The 14,628-nt window shown below is 34.0% G+C and overlaps 1 protein-coding gene across 1 annotated transcript in view; it reads left to right on the top strand.

Moving 5' to 3' along the window:
- The window catches only part of LOC148542660 (titin-like), a gene marked incomplete at its 5' end in the record, with an annotated part of 334,539 nt that overhangs the window by 23,049 nt on the left and 296,862 nt on the right, over positions 1-14,628 (top strand). The window contains 3 exons of the mRNA XM_088467589.1: positions 2,271-2,525; positions 9,865-10,119; positions 12,397-12,623. Coding sequence (XP_088323715.1) covers positions 2,271-2,525; positions 9,865-10,119; positions 12,397-12,623 — 737 coding nt within the window. The remainder of the gene's footprint in view (positions 1-2,270; positions 2,526-9,864; positions 10,120-12,396; positions 12,624-14,628) is intronic.

The raw sequence follows: 14,628 nt of genomic DNA, 5'->3' as shown, positions 1-14,628 counted from the left end.
TTTTTTGGAAGTACTGTAGTAAGAATATCATAGTGGCACAGTGATGAAAATGAAATCTCACACTAAGTATTATTGTTAAAATCTGCAAATATTCTCTTGTGGAGGAGGAGTAAAGGTGGATAGTTCTCCAATAGCTGATTACATAAGTGTTTATTGGAAGTGGTAAAAAAAAGGACTCGATCTTATAGTTCACCTGCATGAGCGTCTTTTTTATATTGCACATCTAATTACAAATAGAATGTTTGGCCAACTTTATTTGTCTCTTCCAATTCCATGTTTTGTTTTGTCTCAGACAACCAGTAAATACCCTGCAAGTGTGGACTTACAGGTTAGATCTTAACCCTGGAATGACTCTTCTGAGTCTTATTTAAGTATTGATGTGAAAGTTCCCACAGTGTTGGCCTTATATGACCACATATACAAAACTTGTTAATGGCTGGGAGAACCAATAATAAAGAATAGGCATTAGTGTAGTCCTTAGGGGCAAACATAAGATTTCTACATGGGTTTCTTCCGTGATTGATTTTGGAACAAAGCAATGAAAAACTGCTGCAATAAGCCTAAAACAGACACTTTTTAGGTAAATTGTTTTATATATAATGTAAAAAGTATAGTTGAGTTCCAAAATGTTGCTTATTTTTCAAATCCTGTCTAAAAAGACTGAGATCAATAGATACTAATTAAAGGTAAACATATACAACATACAATAACCTATATTTTACCTGAGATGAAGTCAGTTGCATACGCTACACAATGTGTGTTTTATATACATTCCCTTTTTAGTAAGTATGTGACAAGATACATTTACCAAAAAGAAAGGAATTTGTTTTGCATCCAACATGTGGACATAGCTATTGTTTGGAAAGCAAGTAAAATGCCATTGTTTCATATTTTCTAGTGTTTTTGAGCCCTTAGAATCATTACTCTAAATTTACATACTGTATTTAAATTCAAGAAATATTACATATGACCATGCTTTGAGGTGGACTGCTACTATGTATCATAAAATAACTTTTGTGCAGAAGACACTAACAGGACTGTATGATACCCAGACAAGATGAACACACAGACATACACAGAACTCAAAATACACAAACAGAACTAAGGCACAGACACACTTACAGTGCTAGATGAGTGGCTCACAGCTCATGCAACAGTGTAGGCAGACATACTAACAGTTTGCACACTCTTATTCTTCTAGATCAATTATATATTGGTCTCCTTCTTTTCTAAACTATGTTGTAGATGCCATCTGATGATATAGGGGAGACTCTCATTATTCTGATGGATTGTGCAGTAGGAACCCACCTCCATCATTAGAGTTCTCCTGGTCCTTAATTACTCTTAAAATGTTGTGAGCATTCAAATGTGGACTTTTAGAGAGGTTAAGATTTTTGTTGTTATTTTTTTAGAAACTGTAACATTAGCTAAATTTTTATAATAAAATGTTACAAGTTCTTTGTAATAAATGGAACACTTTAGGATGGATATTCAATTCTAAGTGATTGGCACAAATTAGAAAAATGTGGTTCAGGTTCCCTAAAAAAAAAACTGACTTTTGGTTCCACATCTAATCGAGACCCAACACGAATCAGTTTTGGAGTTGCAAATAGAACTAAGTCCTGGATCGGGTTTGCTATATGTTTAGAACTCAGATTAAAAAATTAACCTTGGGTTTGGATTGCATGTATATAGTTCCAATTACATAATTTCAGATTTTTAACAACATTACAGAAATCAAAAGCAGAAAAGAACCAAAACACATGGGGGTTAATTTACTAAAGTGTGAGTTTTTAGAAGTGAGTTTTAGAAGTGATGTTGCCTATAGCAACATATCAGATTCTACTCAACATTTAACTTGCACCTCCTGGAAGATAATAGCTAGAATCTGATTGGTTGCTTTGGGCAACATCACTTTTAAAACATACTTCTAAAAACTCTCACTTAAGTAAATTTACCCCTTAAGGTTTGCTTTGCCAAAAACAAAATTATACCATTTGAGGGAGGTTTTGCCAAAACAAACACAGTGGTTTGTGCACAGTTCTACAACAAAATATCTGCCAGAATAGTCAAAGTAACTTTGTGACCAGTAACATCAATCATTTTCCCTATAACTCCATAGAGTTATGTTGGACAATTATTAATGTTGGCCGACCGTATTCTATCATGATGTCTGCAGCCAAACATTGCAGTGGAACATTGAGTCTCATACTAAATGATTTTACAAAATAGATCACCTTTTAATATATTGCTTCTTTTTTTCCTAATAGTACCTGATAAAGTGAAGAACCTTATAGCAGAAAACATCACCACAACTTCTGTATCTCTAAGCTGGCAACACCCTGATGGAAATGCAAGTTCCTATAACATAAAAATCTTGGAAGATTCAACATTCAGTGCAAATGTGACCACAACCTCTGCTATAGTTGAGAATTTGATTCCTGGGAATTATTACACATTCCTGGTCTCTGTTCTTGTAGGAGAAGGAATACAAGGGGATAGTTCTTCAGTAGCTAATTTTACAAGTAAGTGTTTTTTGGAAGTACTGTAGTAAGAACATCATAGTGGCACAGTGATGAAAATGAAATCTCCCACTAAGTATTATTGTTAAAATCTGCAAATATTCTCTTGTGGAGGAGGAGTAAAGGTGGATAGTTCTCCAGTAGCTGATTCTATAAGTGTCTATTGGAAGAGGTAAAAAAAAGACTCGATCTTATAGTTCACCTGCATGATGGTCTTTTTTATATTGCACATCTAATTACATATAGAATGTTTGTCCAACTTTATTTGTCTCTTCCAATTACATGTTTTGTTTTGTCTCAGACAACCAGTAAATGTCCTGCAAGTGTGGACTTACAGGTTAGATCTTAACCCTGGAATGACTCTTCTCAGCCTTTTTTAAGTATTGATGTGAAAGTTCCCACAGTGTTGGCCTTATATGACCACATATACAAAACTTGTTAATGGCTGGGAGAACCAATAATAAAGAATAGGCATTAGTGTAGTCCTTAGGGGCAAACATAAGATTTCTGCATGGGTTTCTTCCATGATTGATTTTGGAACAAAGCAATGAAAAACTGCTGCAATAAGCCTAAAACAGACACTTTTTAGGTAAATTGTTTTATACATAATGTAAAAAGTAAAGTTGAGTTACAAAATGTTGCTTATTTTTCAAATCCTATCTAAATAGACTGAGATCAATAGATACTAATTAAAGGTAAACATATACAACATACAATAACCTATATTTTACCTGAGATGAAGTCAGTTGCATACGCTACACAATGTGTGTTTTATATACATTCCCTTTTTAGTAAGTATGTGACAAGATACATTTACCAAAAAGAAAGGAATTTGTTTTGTATCCAACATGTGGTCATAGCTATTGTTTGGAAAGCAAGTAAAATGCCATTGTTTCATGTTTTCTAGTGTTTTTGAGCCCTTAGAATCATTACTCTAAATTTACATACTGTATTTAAATTCAAGAAATATTACATATGACCATGCTTTGAGGTGGACTGCTACTATGTATCATAAAATAACTTTTGTGCAGAAGACACTAACAGGACTGTAGTATACCCAGACAAGATGAACACACAGACATACACAGAACTCAAAATACACAAACAGAACTAAGGCACAGACACACTTACAGTGCTAGATGAGTGGCTCACAGCTCATGCAACAGTGTAGGCAGACATACTAACAGTTTGCACACTCTTATTCTTCTAGATCAATTATATATTGGTCTCCTTCTTTTCTAAACTATGTTGTAGATGCCATCTGATGATATAGGGGAGACTCTCATTATTCTGATGGATTGGGCAGTAGGAACCCACCTCCATCATTAGAGTTCTCCTGGTCCTTATTTATTCTTAAAATGTTGTGAGCATTCAAATGTGGACTTTTAGAGAGGTTAAGATTTTTGTTGTTGTTTTTTTAATAACTGTAACATTAGCTAAACTTTTATAATAAAATGTTACAAGTTCTTTGTAATAAATGGCACACTTTAGGATGGATATTCAATTCTAAGTGATTGGCACAAATTAGAAATATGTGGTTCAGGTTCCCTAAAAAAAAAACTAACTTTTGGTTCCATATCTAATCGAGACCCAACACGAATCAGTTTTGGAGTTGCAAATAGAACTAAATCCTGGATTGGGTTTGCTATATGTTTAGAACTCAGATTAAAAAAATTAACCTTGGGTTTGGATTGCATGTATATAGTTCCAATTACATAATTTCAGATTTTTAACAACTTTACAGAAATCAAAAGCAGAAAAGACCCAAAACACATGGGGGTTAATTTACTAATGTGTGAGTTTTTAGAAGTGAGTTTTAGAAGTGATGTTGCCAATAGCAACAAATCAGATTCTACTCAACATTTAACTTGCACCTCCTGGATGATTATAGCTAGAATCTGATTGGTTGCTTTGGGCAACATCACTTTTAAAACAGACTTCTAAAAACTCTCACTTAAGTAAATTTACCCCTTAAGGTTTGCTTTGCCAAAAACAAAATTATAACATTTGAGGGAGGTTTTGCCAAACCAAACACAGTGGTTTGTGCACAGTTCTACAACAAAATATCTGCCAGAATAGTCAAAGTAACTTTGTGACCAGTAACATCAATCATTTTCCCTATAACTCCATAGATTTATGTTGGACAATTATCAATGTTGGCCGACCGTATTCTATCATGATGTCTGCAGCCAAACATTGCAGTGGAACATTGAGTCTCATACTAAATGATTTTACAAAATAAATCACCTTTTAATATATTGCTTCTTTTTTTCCTAATAGTACCTGATAAAGTGAAGAACCTTACAGCAGAGAACATCACCACAACTTCTGTATCTCTAAGCTGGCAACACCCTGATGGAAATGCAAGTTCCTATAACATAAAAATCTTGGAAGATTCAATATTCAGTGCAAATGTGACCACAACCTCTGCTATAGTTGAGAATTTGATTCCTGGGAATTATTACACATTCCTGGTCTATGTTCTTGTAGGAGAAGGAATACAAGGGGATAGTTCTTCAGTAGCTAATTATACAAGTAAGTGTTTTTTGGAAGTACTGTAGTAAGAACATCATAGTGGCACAGTGATGAAAATGAAATCTCCCACTAAGTATTATTGTTAAAATCTGCAAATATTCTCTTGTGGAGGAGGAGTAAAGGTGGATAGTTCTCCAGTAGCTGATTCTATAAGTGTCTATTGGAAGAGGTAAAAAAAAGACTCGATCTTATAGTTCACCTGCATGATGGTCTTTTTTATATTGCACATCTAATTACATATAGAATGTTTGTCCAACTTTATTTGTCTCTTCCAATTACATGTTTTGTTTTGTCTCAGACAACCAGTAAATGTCCTGCAAGTGTGGACTTACAGGTTAGATCTTAACCCTGGAATGACTCTTCTCAGCCTTTTTTAAGTATTGATGTGAAAGTTCCCACAGTGTTGGCCTTATATGACCACATATACAAAACTTGTTAATGGCTGGGAGAACCAATAATAAAGAATAGGCATTAGTGTAGTCCTTAGGGGCAAACATAAGATTTCTGCATGGGTTTCTTCCATGATTGATTTTGGAACAAAGCAATGAAAAACTGCTGCAATAAGCCTAAAACAGACACTTTTTAGGTAAATTGTTTTATACATAATGTAAAAAGTAAAGTTGAGTTACAAAATGTTGCTTATTTTTCAAATCCTATCTAAAAAGAGTGAGATCAATAGATACTAATTAAAGGTAAACATATACAACATACAATAACCTATATTTTACCTGAGATGAAGTCAGTTGCATACGCTACACAATGTGTGTTTTATATACATTCCCTTTTTAGTAAGTATGTGACAAGATACATTTACCAAAAAGAAAGGAATTTGTTTTGTATCCAACATGTGGTCATAGCTATTGTTTGGAAAGCAAGTAAAATGCCATTGTTTCATGTTTTCTAGTGTTTTTGAGCCCTTAGAATCATTACTCTAAATTTACATACTGTATTTAAATTCAAGAAATATTACATATGACCATGCTTTGAGGTGGACTGCTACTATGTATCATAAAATAACTTTTGTGCAGAAGACACTAACAGGACTGTATGATACCCAGACAACATGAACACACAGACATACACAGAACTCAAAATACACAAACAGAACTAAGGCACAGACACACTTACAGTGCTAGATGAGTGGCTCACAGCTCATGCAACAGTGTAGGCAGACATACTAACAGTTTGCACACTCTTATTCTTCTAGATCAATTATATATTGGTCTCCTTCTTTTCTAAACTATCTTGTAGATGCCATCTGATGATATAGGGGAGACTCTCATTATTCTGATGGATTGGGCAGTAGGAACCCACCTCCATCATTAGAGTTCTCCTGGTCCTTAATTACTCTTAAAATGTTGTGAGCATTCAAATGTGGACTTTTAGAGAGGTTAAGATTGTTGTTGTTATTTTTTTAGAAACTGTAACATTAGCTAAATTTTTATAATAAAATGTTACAAGTTCTTTGTAATAAATGGCACACGTTAGGATGGATATTCAATTCTAAGTGATTGGCACAAATTAGAAATATGTGGTTCAGGTTCCATAAAAAAAAAACTAACTTTTGGTTCCACATCTAATCGAGACCCAACACGAATCAGTTTTGGAGTTGCAAATAGAACTAAGTCCTGGATCGGGTTTGCTATATGTTTAGAACTCAGATTAAAAAATTAACCTTGGGTTTGGATTGCATGTATATAGTTCCAATTACATAATTTCAGATTTTTAACAACATTACAGAAATCAAAAGCAGAAAAGAACCAAAACACATGGGGGTTAATTTACTAAAGTGTGAGTTTTTAGAAGTGAGTTTTAGAAGTGATGTTGCCTATAGCAACAAATCAGATTCTACTCAACATTTAACTTGCACCTCCTGGAAGATAATAGCTAGAATCTGATTGGTTGCTTTGGGCAACATCACTTTTAAAACATACTTCTAAAAACTCTCACTTAAGTAAATTTACCCCTTAAGGTTTGCTTTGCCAAAAACAAAATTATACCATTTGAGGGAGGTTTTGCCAAAACAAACACAGTGGTTTGTGCACAGTTCTACAACAAAATATCTGCCAGAATAGTCAAAGTAACTTTGTGACCAGTAACATCAATCATTTTCCCTATAACTCCATAGAGTTATGTTGGACAATTATTAATGTTGGCCGACCGTATTCTATCATGATGTCTGCAGCCAAACATTGCAGTGGAACATTGAGTCTCATACTAAATGATTTTACAAAATAGATCACCTTTTAATATATTGCTTCTTTTTTTCCTAATAGTACCTGATAAAGTGAAGAACCTTATAGCAGAAAACATCACCACAACTTCTGTATCTCTAAGCTGGCAACACCCTGATGGAAATGCAAGTTCCTATAACATAAAAATCTTGGAAGATTCAACATTCAGTGCAAATGTGACCACAACCTCTGCTATAGTTGAGAATTTGATTCCTGGGAATTATTACACATTCCTGGTCTCTGTTCTTGTAGGAGAAGGAATACAAGGGGATAGTTCTTCAGTAGCTAATTTTACAAGTAAGTGTTTTTTGGAAGTACTGTAGTAAGAACATCATAGTGGCACAGTGATGAAAATGAAATCTCCCACTAAGTATTATTGTTAAAATCTGCAAATATTCTCTTGTGGAGGAGGAGTAAAGGTGGATAGTTCTCCAGTAGCTGATTCTATAAGTGTCTATTGGAAGAGGTAAAAAAAAGACTCGATCTTATAGTTCACCTGCATGATGGTCTTTTTTATATTGCACATCTAATTACATATAGAATGTTTGTCCAACTTTATTTGTCTCTTCCAATTACATGTTTTGTTTTGTCTCAGACAACCAGTAAATGTCCTGCAAGTGTGGACTTACAGGTTAGATCTTAACCCTGGAATGACTCTTCTCAGCCTTTTTTAAGTATTGATGTGAAAGTTCCGACAGTGTTGGCCTTATATGACCACATATACAAAACTTGTTAATGGCTGGGAGAACCAATAATAAAGAATAGGCATTAGTGTAGTCCTTAGGGGCAAACATAAGATTTCTGCATGGGTTTCTTCCATGATTGATTTTGGAACAAAGCAATGAAAAACTGCTGCAATAAGCCTAAAACAGACACTTTTTAGGTAAATTGTTTTATACATAATGTAAAAAGTAAAGTTGAGTTACAAAATGTTGCTTATTTTTCAAATCCTATCTATATAGACTGAGATCAATAGATACTAATTAAAGGTAAACATATACAACATACAATAACCTATATTTTACCTGAGATGAAGTCAGTTGCATACGCTACACAATGTGTGTTTTATATACATTCCCTTTTTAGTAAGTATGTGACAAGATACATTTACCAAAAAGAAAGGAATTTGTTTTGTATCCAACATGTGGTCATAGCTATTGTTTGGAAAGCAAGTAAAATGCCATTGTTTCATGTTTTCTAGTGTTTTTGAGCCCTTAGAATCATTACTCTAAATTTACATACTGTATTTAAATTCAAGAAATATTACATATGACCATGCTTTGAGGTGGACTGCTACTATGTATCATAAAATAACTTTTGTGCAGAAGACACTAACAGGACTGTAGTATACCCAGACAAGATGAACACACAGACATACACAGAACTCAAAATACACAAACAGAACTAAGGCACAGACACACTTACAGTGCTAGATGAGTGGCTCACAGCTCATGCAACAGTGTAGGCAGACATACTAACAGTTTGCACACTCTTATTCTTCTAGATCAATTATATATTGGTCTCCTTCTTTTCTAAACTATGTTGTAGATGCCATCTGATGATATAGGGGAGACTCTCATTATTCTGATGGATTGGGCAGTAGGAACCCACCTCCATCATTAGAGTTCTCCTGGTCCTTAATTACTCTTAAAATGTTGTGAGCATTCAAATGTGGACTTTTACAGAGGTTAAGATTTTTGTTGTTATTTTTTTAGAAACTGTAACATTAGCTAAATTTTTATAATAAAATGTTACAAGTTCTTTGTAATAAATGGCACACTTTAGGATGGATATTCAATTCTAAGTGATTGGCACAAATTAGAAATATGTGGTTCAGGTTCCCTAAAAAAAAAACTAACTTTTGGTTCCACATCTAATCGAGACCCAACACGAATCAGTTTTGGAGTTGCAAATAGAACTAAGTCCTGGATCGGGTTTGCTATATGTTTAGAACTCAGATTAAAAAATTAACCTTGGGTTTGGATTGCATGTATATAGTTCCAATTACATAATTTCAGATTTTTAACAACTTTACAGAAATCAAAAGCAGAAAAGAACCAAAACACATGGGGGTTAATTTACTAAAGTGTGAGTTTTTAGAAGTGAGTTTTAGAAGTGATGTTGCCTATAGCAACAAATCAGATTCTACTCAACATTTAACTTGCACCTCCTGGAAGATAATAGCTAGAATCTGATTGGTTGCTTTGGGCAACATCACTTTTAAAACATACTTCTAAAAACTCTCACTTAAGTAAATTTACCCCTTAAGGTTTGCTTTGCCAAAAACAAAATTATACCATTTGAGGGAGGTTTTGCCAAACCAAACACAGTGGTTTGTGCACAGTTCTACAACAAAATATCTGCCAGAATAGTCAAAGTAACTTTGTGACCAGTAACATCAATCATTTTCCCTATAACTCCATAGAGTTATGTTGGACAATTATCAATGTTGGCCGACCGTATTCTATCATGATGTCTGCAGCCAAACATTGCAGTGGAACATTGAGTCTCATACTAAATGATTTTACAAAATAAATCACCTTTTAATATATTGCTTCTTTTTTTCCTAATAGTACCTGATAAAGTGAAGAACTTTATAGCAAAAAACATCACCACAACTTCTGTATCTCTAAGCTGGCAACACCCTGATGGAAATGCAAGTTCCTATAACATAAAAATCTTGGAAGATTCAACATTCAGTGCAAATGTGACCACAACCTCTGCTATAGTTGAGAATTTGATTCCTGGGAATTATTACACATTCCTGGTCTCTGTTCTTGTAGGAGAAGGAATACAAGGGGATAGTTCTTCAGTAGCTAATTATACAAGTAAGTGTTTTTTGGAAGTACTGTAGTAAGAACATCATAGTGGCACAGTGATGAAAATGAAATCTCCCACTAAGTATTATTGTTAAAATCTGCAAATATTCTCTTGTGGAGGAGGAGTAAAGGTGGATAGTTCTCCAATAGCTGATTACATAAGTGTTTATTGGAAGTGGTAAAAAAAAGGACTCGATCTTATAGTTCACCTGCATGAGGGTCTTTTTTATATTGCACATCTAATTACAAATAGAAAGTTTGGCCAACTTTATTTGTCTCTTCCAATTCCATGTTTTGTTTTGTCTCAGACAACCAGTAAATGTCCTGCAAGTGTGGACTTACAGGTTAGATCTTAACCCTGGAATGACTCTTCTCAGTCTTTTTTAAGTATTGATGTGAAAGTTCCCACAGTGTTGGCCTTATATGACCACATATACAAAACTTGTTAATGGCTGGGAGAACCAATAATAAAGAATAGGCATTAGTGTAGTCCTTAGGGGCAAACATAAGATTTCTACATGGGTTTCTTCCGTGATTGATTTTGGAACAAATTAATGAAAAACTGCTGCAATAAGCCTAAAACAGACACTTTTTAGGTAAATTGTTTTATACATAATGTAAAAAGTATAGTTGAGTTCCAAAATGTTGCTTATTTTTCAAATCCTGTCTAAAAAGACTGAGATAAATAGATACTAATTAAAGGTAAACATATACAACATACAATAACCTATATTTTACCTGAGATGAAGTCAGTTGCATACGCTACACAATGTGTGTTTTATATACATTCCCTTTTTAGTAAGTATGTGACAAGATACATTTACCAAAAAGAAAGGAATTTGTTTTGTATCCAACATGTGGTCATAGCTATTGTTTGGAAAGCAAGTAAAATGCCATTGTTTCATGTTTTCTAGTGTTTTTGAGCCCTTAGAATCATTACTCTAAATTTACATACTGTATTTAAATTCAAGAAATATTACATATGACCATGCTTTGAGGTGGACTGCTACTATGTATCATAAAATAACTTTTGTGCAGAAGACACTAACAGGACTGTATGATACCCAGACAAGATGAACACACAGACATACACAGAACTCAAAATACACAAACAGAACTAAGGCACAGACACACTTACAGTGTTAGATGAGTGGCTCTAAGCTCATGCAACAGTGTAGGCAGACATACTAACAGTTTGCACACTCTTATTCTTCTAGATCAATTATATATTGGTCTCCTTCTTTTCTAAACTATGTTGTAGATGCCATCTGATGATATAGGGGAGACTCTCATTATTCTGATGGATTGGGCAGTAGGAACCCACCTCCATCATTAGAGTTCTCCTGGTCCTTAATTACTCTTAAAATGTTGTGAGCATTCAAATGTGGACTTTTACAGAGGTTAAGATTTTTGTTGTTATTTTTTTAGAAACTGTAACATTAGCTAAATTTTTATAATAAAATGTTACAAGTTCTTTGTAATAAATGGCACACTTTAGGATGGATATTCAATTCTAAGTGATTGGCACAAATTAGAAATATGTGGTTCAGGTTCCCTAAAAAAAAAACTAACTTTTGGTTCCACATCTAATCGAGACCCAACACGAATCAGTTTTGGAGTTGCAAATAGAACTAAGTCCTGGATCGGGTTTGCTATATGTTTAGAACTCAGATTAAAAAATTAACCTTGGGTTTGGATTGCATGTATATAGTTCCAATTACATAATTTCAGATTTTTAACAACTTTACAGAAATCAAAAGCAGAAAAGAACCAAAACACATGGGGGTTAATTTACTAAAGTGTGAGTTTTTAGAAGTGAGTTTTAGAAGTGATGTTGCCTACAGCAACAAATCAGATTCTACTCAACATTTAACTTGCACCTCCTGGAAGATAATAGCTAGAATCTGATTGGTTGCTTTGGGCAACATCACTTTTAAAACATACTTCTAAAAACTCTCACTTAAGTAAATTTACCCCTTAAGGTTTGCTTTGCCAAAAACAAAATTATACCATTTGAGGGAGGTTTTGCCAAACCAAACACAGTGGTTTGTGCACAGTTCTACAACAAAATATCTGCCAGAATAGTCAAAGTAACTTTGTGACCAGTAACATCAATCATTTTCCCTATAACTCCATAGAGTTATGTTGGACAATTATCAATGTTGGCCGACCGTATTCTATCATGATGTCTGCAGCCAAACATTGCAGTGGAACATTGAGTCTCATACTAAATGATTTTACAAAATAAATCACCTTTTAATATATTGCTTCTTTTTTTCCTAATAGTACCTGATAAAGTGAAGAACCTTATAGCAGAAAACATCACCACAACTTCTGTATCTCTAAGCTGGCAACACCCTGATGGAAATGCAAGTTCCTATAACATAAAAATCTTGGAAGATTCAACATTCAGTGCAAATGTGACCACAACCTCTGCTATAGTTGAGAATTTGATTCCTGGGAATTATTACACATTCCTGGTCTCTGTTCTTGTAGGAGAAGGAATACAAGGGGATAGTTCTTCAGTAGCTAATTATACAAGTAAGTGTTTTTTGGAAGTACTGTAGTAAGAACATCATAGTGGCACAGTGATGAAAATGAAATCTCCCACTAAGTATTATTGTTAAAATCTGCAAATATTCTCTTGTGGAGGAGGAGTAAAGGTGGATAGTTCTCCAGTAGCTGATTCTATAAGTGTCTATTGGAAGAGGTAAAAAAAAGACTCGATCTTATAGTTCACCTGCATGATGGTCTTTTTTATATTGCACATCTAATTACATATAGAATGTTTGTCCAACTTTATTTGTCTCTTCCAATTACATGTTTTGTTTTGTCTCAGACAACCAGTAAATGTCCTGCAAGTGTGGACTTACAGCTTAGATCTTAACCCTGGAATGACTCTTCTCAGCCTTTTTTAAGTATTGATGTGAAAGTTCCCACAGTGTTGGCCTTATATGACCACATATACAAAACTTGTTAATGGCTGGGAGAACCAATAATAAAGAATAGGCATTAGTGTAGTCCTTAGGGGCAAACATAAGATTTCTGCATGGGTTTCTTCCATGATTGATTTTGGAACAAAGCAATGAAAAACTGCTGCAATAAGCCTAAAACAGACACTTTTTAGGTAAATTGTTTTATACATAATGTAAAAAGTAAAGTTGAGTTACAAAATGTTGCTTATTTTTCAAATCCTATCTAAAAAGACTGAGATCAATAGATACTAATTAAAGGTAAACATATACAACATACAATAACCTATATTTTACCTGAGATGAAGTCAGTTGCATACGCTACACAATGTGTGTTTTATATACATTCCCTTTTTAGTAAGTATGTGACAAGATACATTTACCAAAAAGAAAGGAATTTGTTTTGTATCCAACATGTGGTCATAGCTATTGTTTGGAAAGCAAGTAAAATGCCATTGTTTCATGTTTTCTAGTGTTTTTGAGCCCTTAGAATCATTACTCTAAATTTACATACTGTATTTAAATTCAAGAAATATTACATATGACCATGCTTTGAGGTGGACTGCTACTATGTATCATAAAATAACTTTTGTGCAGAAGACACTAACAGGACTGTAGTATACCCAGACAAGATGAACACACAGACATACACAGAACTCAAAATGCACAAACAGAACTAAGGCACAGACACACTTACAGTGCTAGATGAGTGGCTCACAGCTCATGCAACAGTGTAGGCAGACATACTAACAGTTTGCACACTCTTATTCTTCTAGATCAATTATATATTGGTCTCCTTCTTTTCTAAACTATGTTGTAGATGCCATCTGATGATATAGGGGAGACTCTCATTATTCTGATGGATTGGGCAGTAGGAACCCACCTCCATCATTAGAGTTCTCCTGGTCCTTAATTACTCTAAAAATGTTGTGAGCATTCAAAAGTGTACTTTTACAGAGGTTAAGATTTTTGTTGTTATTTTTTTAGAAACTGTAACATTAGCTAAATTTTTATAATAAAATGTTACAAGTTCTTTGTAATAAATGGCACACTTTAGGATGGATATTCAATTCTAAGTGATTGGCACAAATTAGAAATATGTGGTTCAGGTTCCCTAAAAAAAAAACTAAATTTTGGTTCCACATCTAATCGAGACCCAACACGAATCAGTTTTGGAGTTGCAAATAGAACTAAGTCCTGGATCGGGTTTGCTATATGTTTAGAACTCAGATTAAAAAATTAACCTTGGGTTTGGATTGCATGTATATAGTTCCAATTACATAATTTCAGATTTTTAACAACTTTACAGAAATCAAAAGCAGAAAAGAACCAAAACACATGGGGGTTAATTTACTAAAGTGTGAGTTTTTAGAAGTGAGTTTTAGAAGTGATGTTGCCTATAGCAACAAATCAGATTCTACTCAACATTTAACTTGCACCTCCTGGAAGATAATAGCTAGAATCTGATTGGTTGCTTTGGGCAACATCACTTTTAAAACATACTTCTAAAAACTCTCACTTAAGTAAATTTACCCCTTAAGGTTTG

Source organism: Taudactylus pleione, unplaced genomic scaffold (genome assembly GCF_031769625.1).
Source record: "Taudactylus pleione unplaced genomic scaffold, aTauple2 ptg000010l, whole genome shotgun sequence".
NCBI lineage: Eukaryota > Metazoa > Chordata > Amphibia > Anura > Myobatrachidae > Taudactylus > Taudactylus pleione.
Note: the sequence above shows the minus strand (reverse complement) of the source record. Positions and strands in the feature narration are given on the sequence as shown.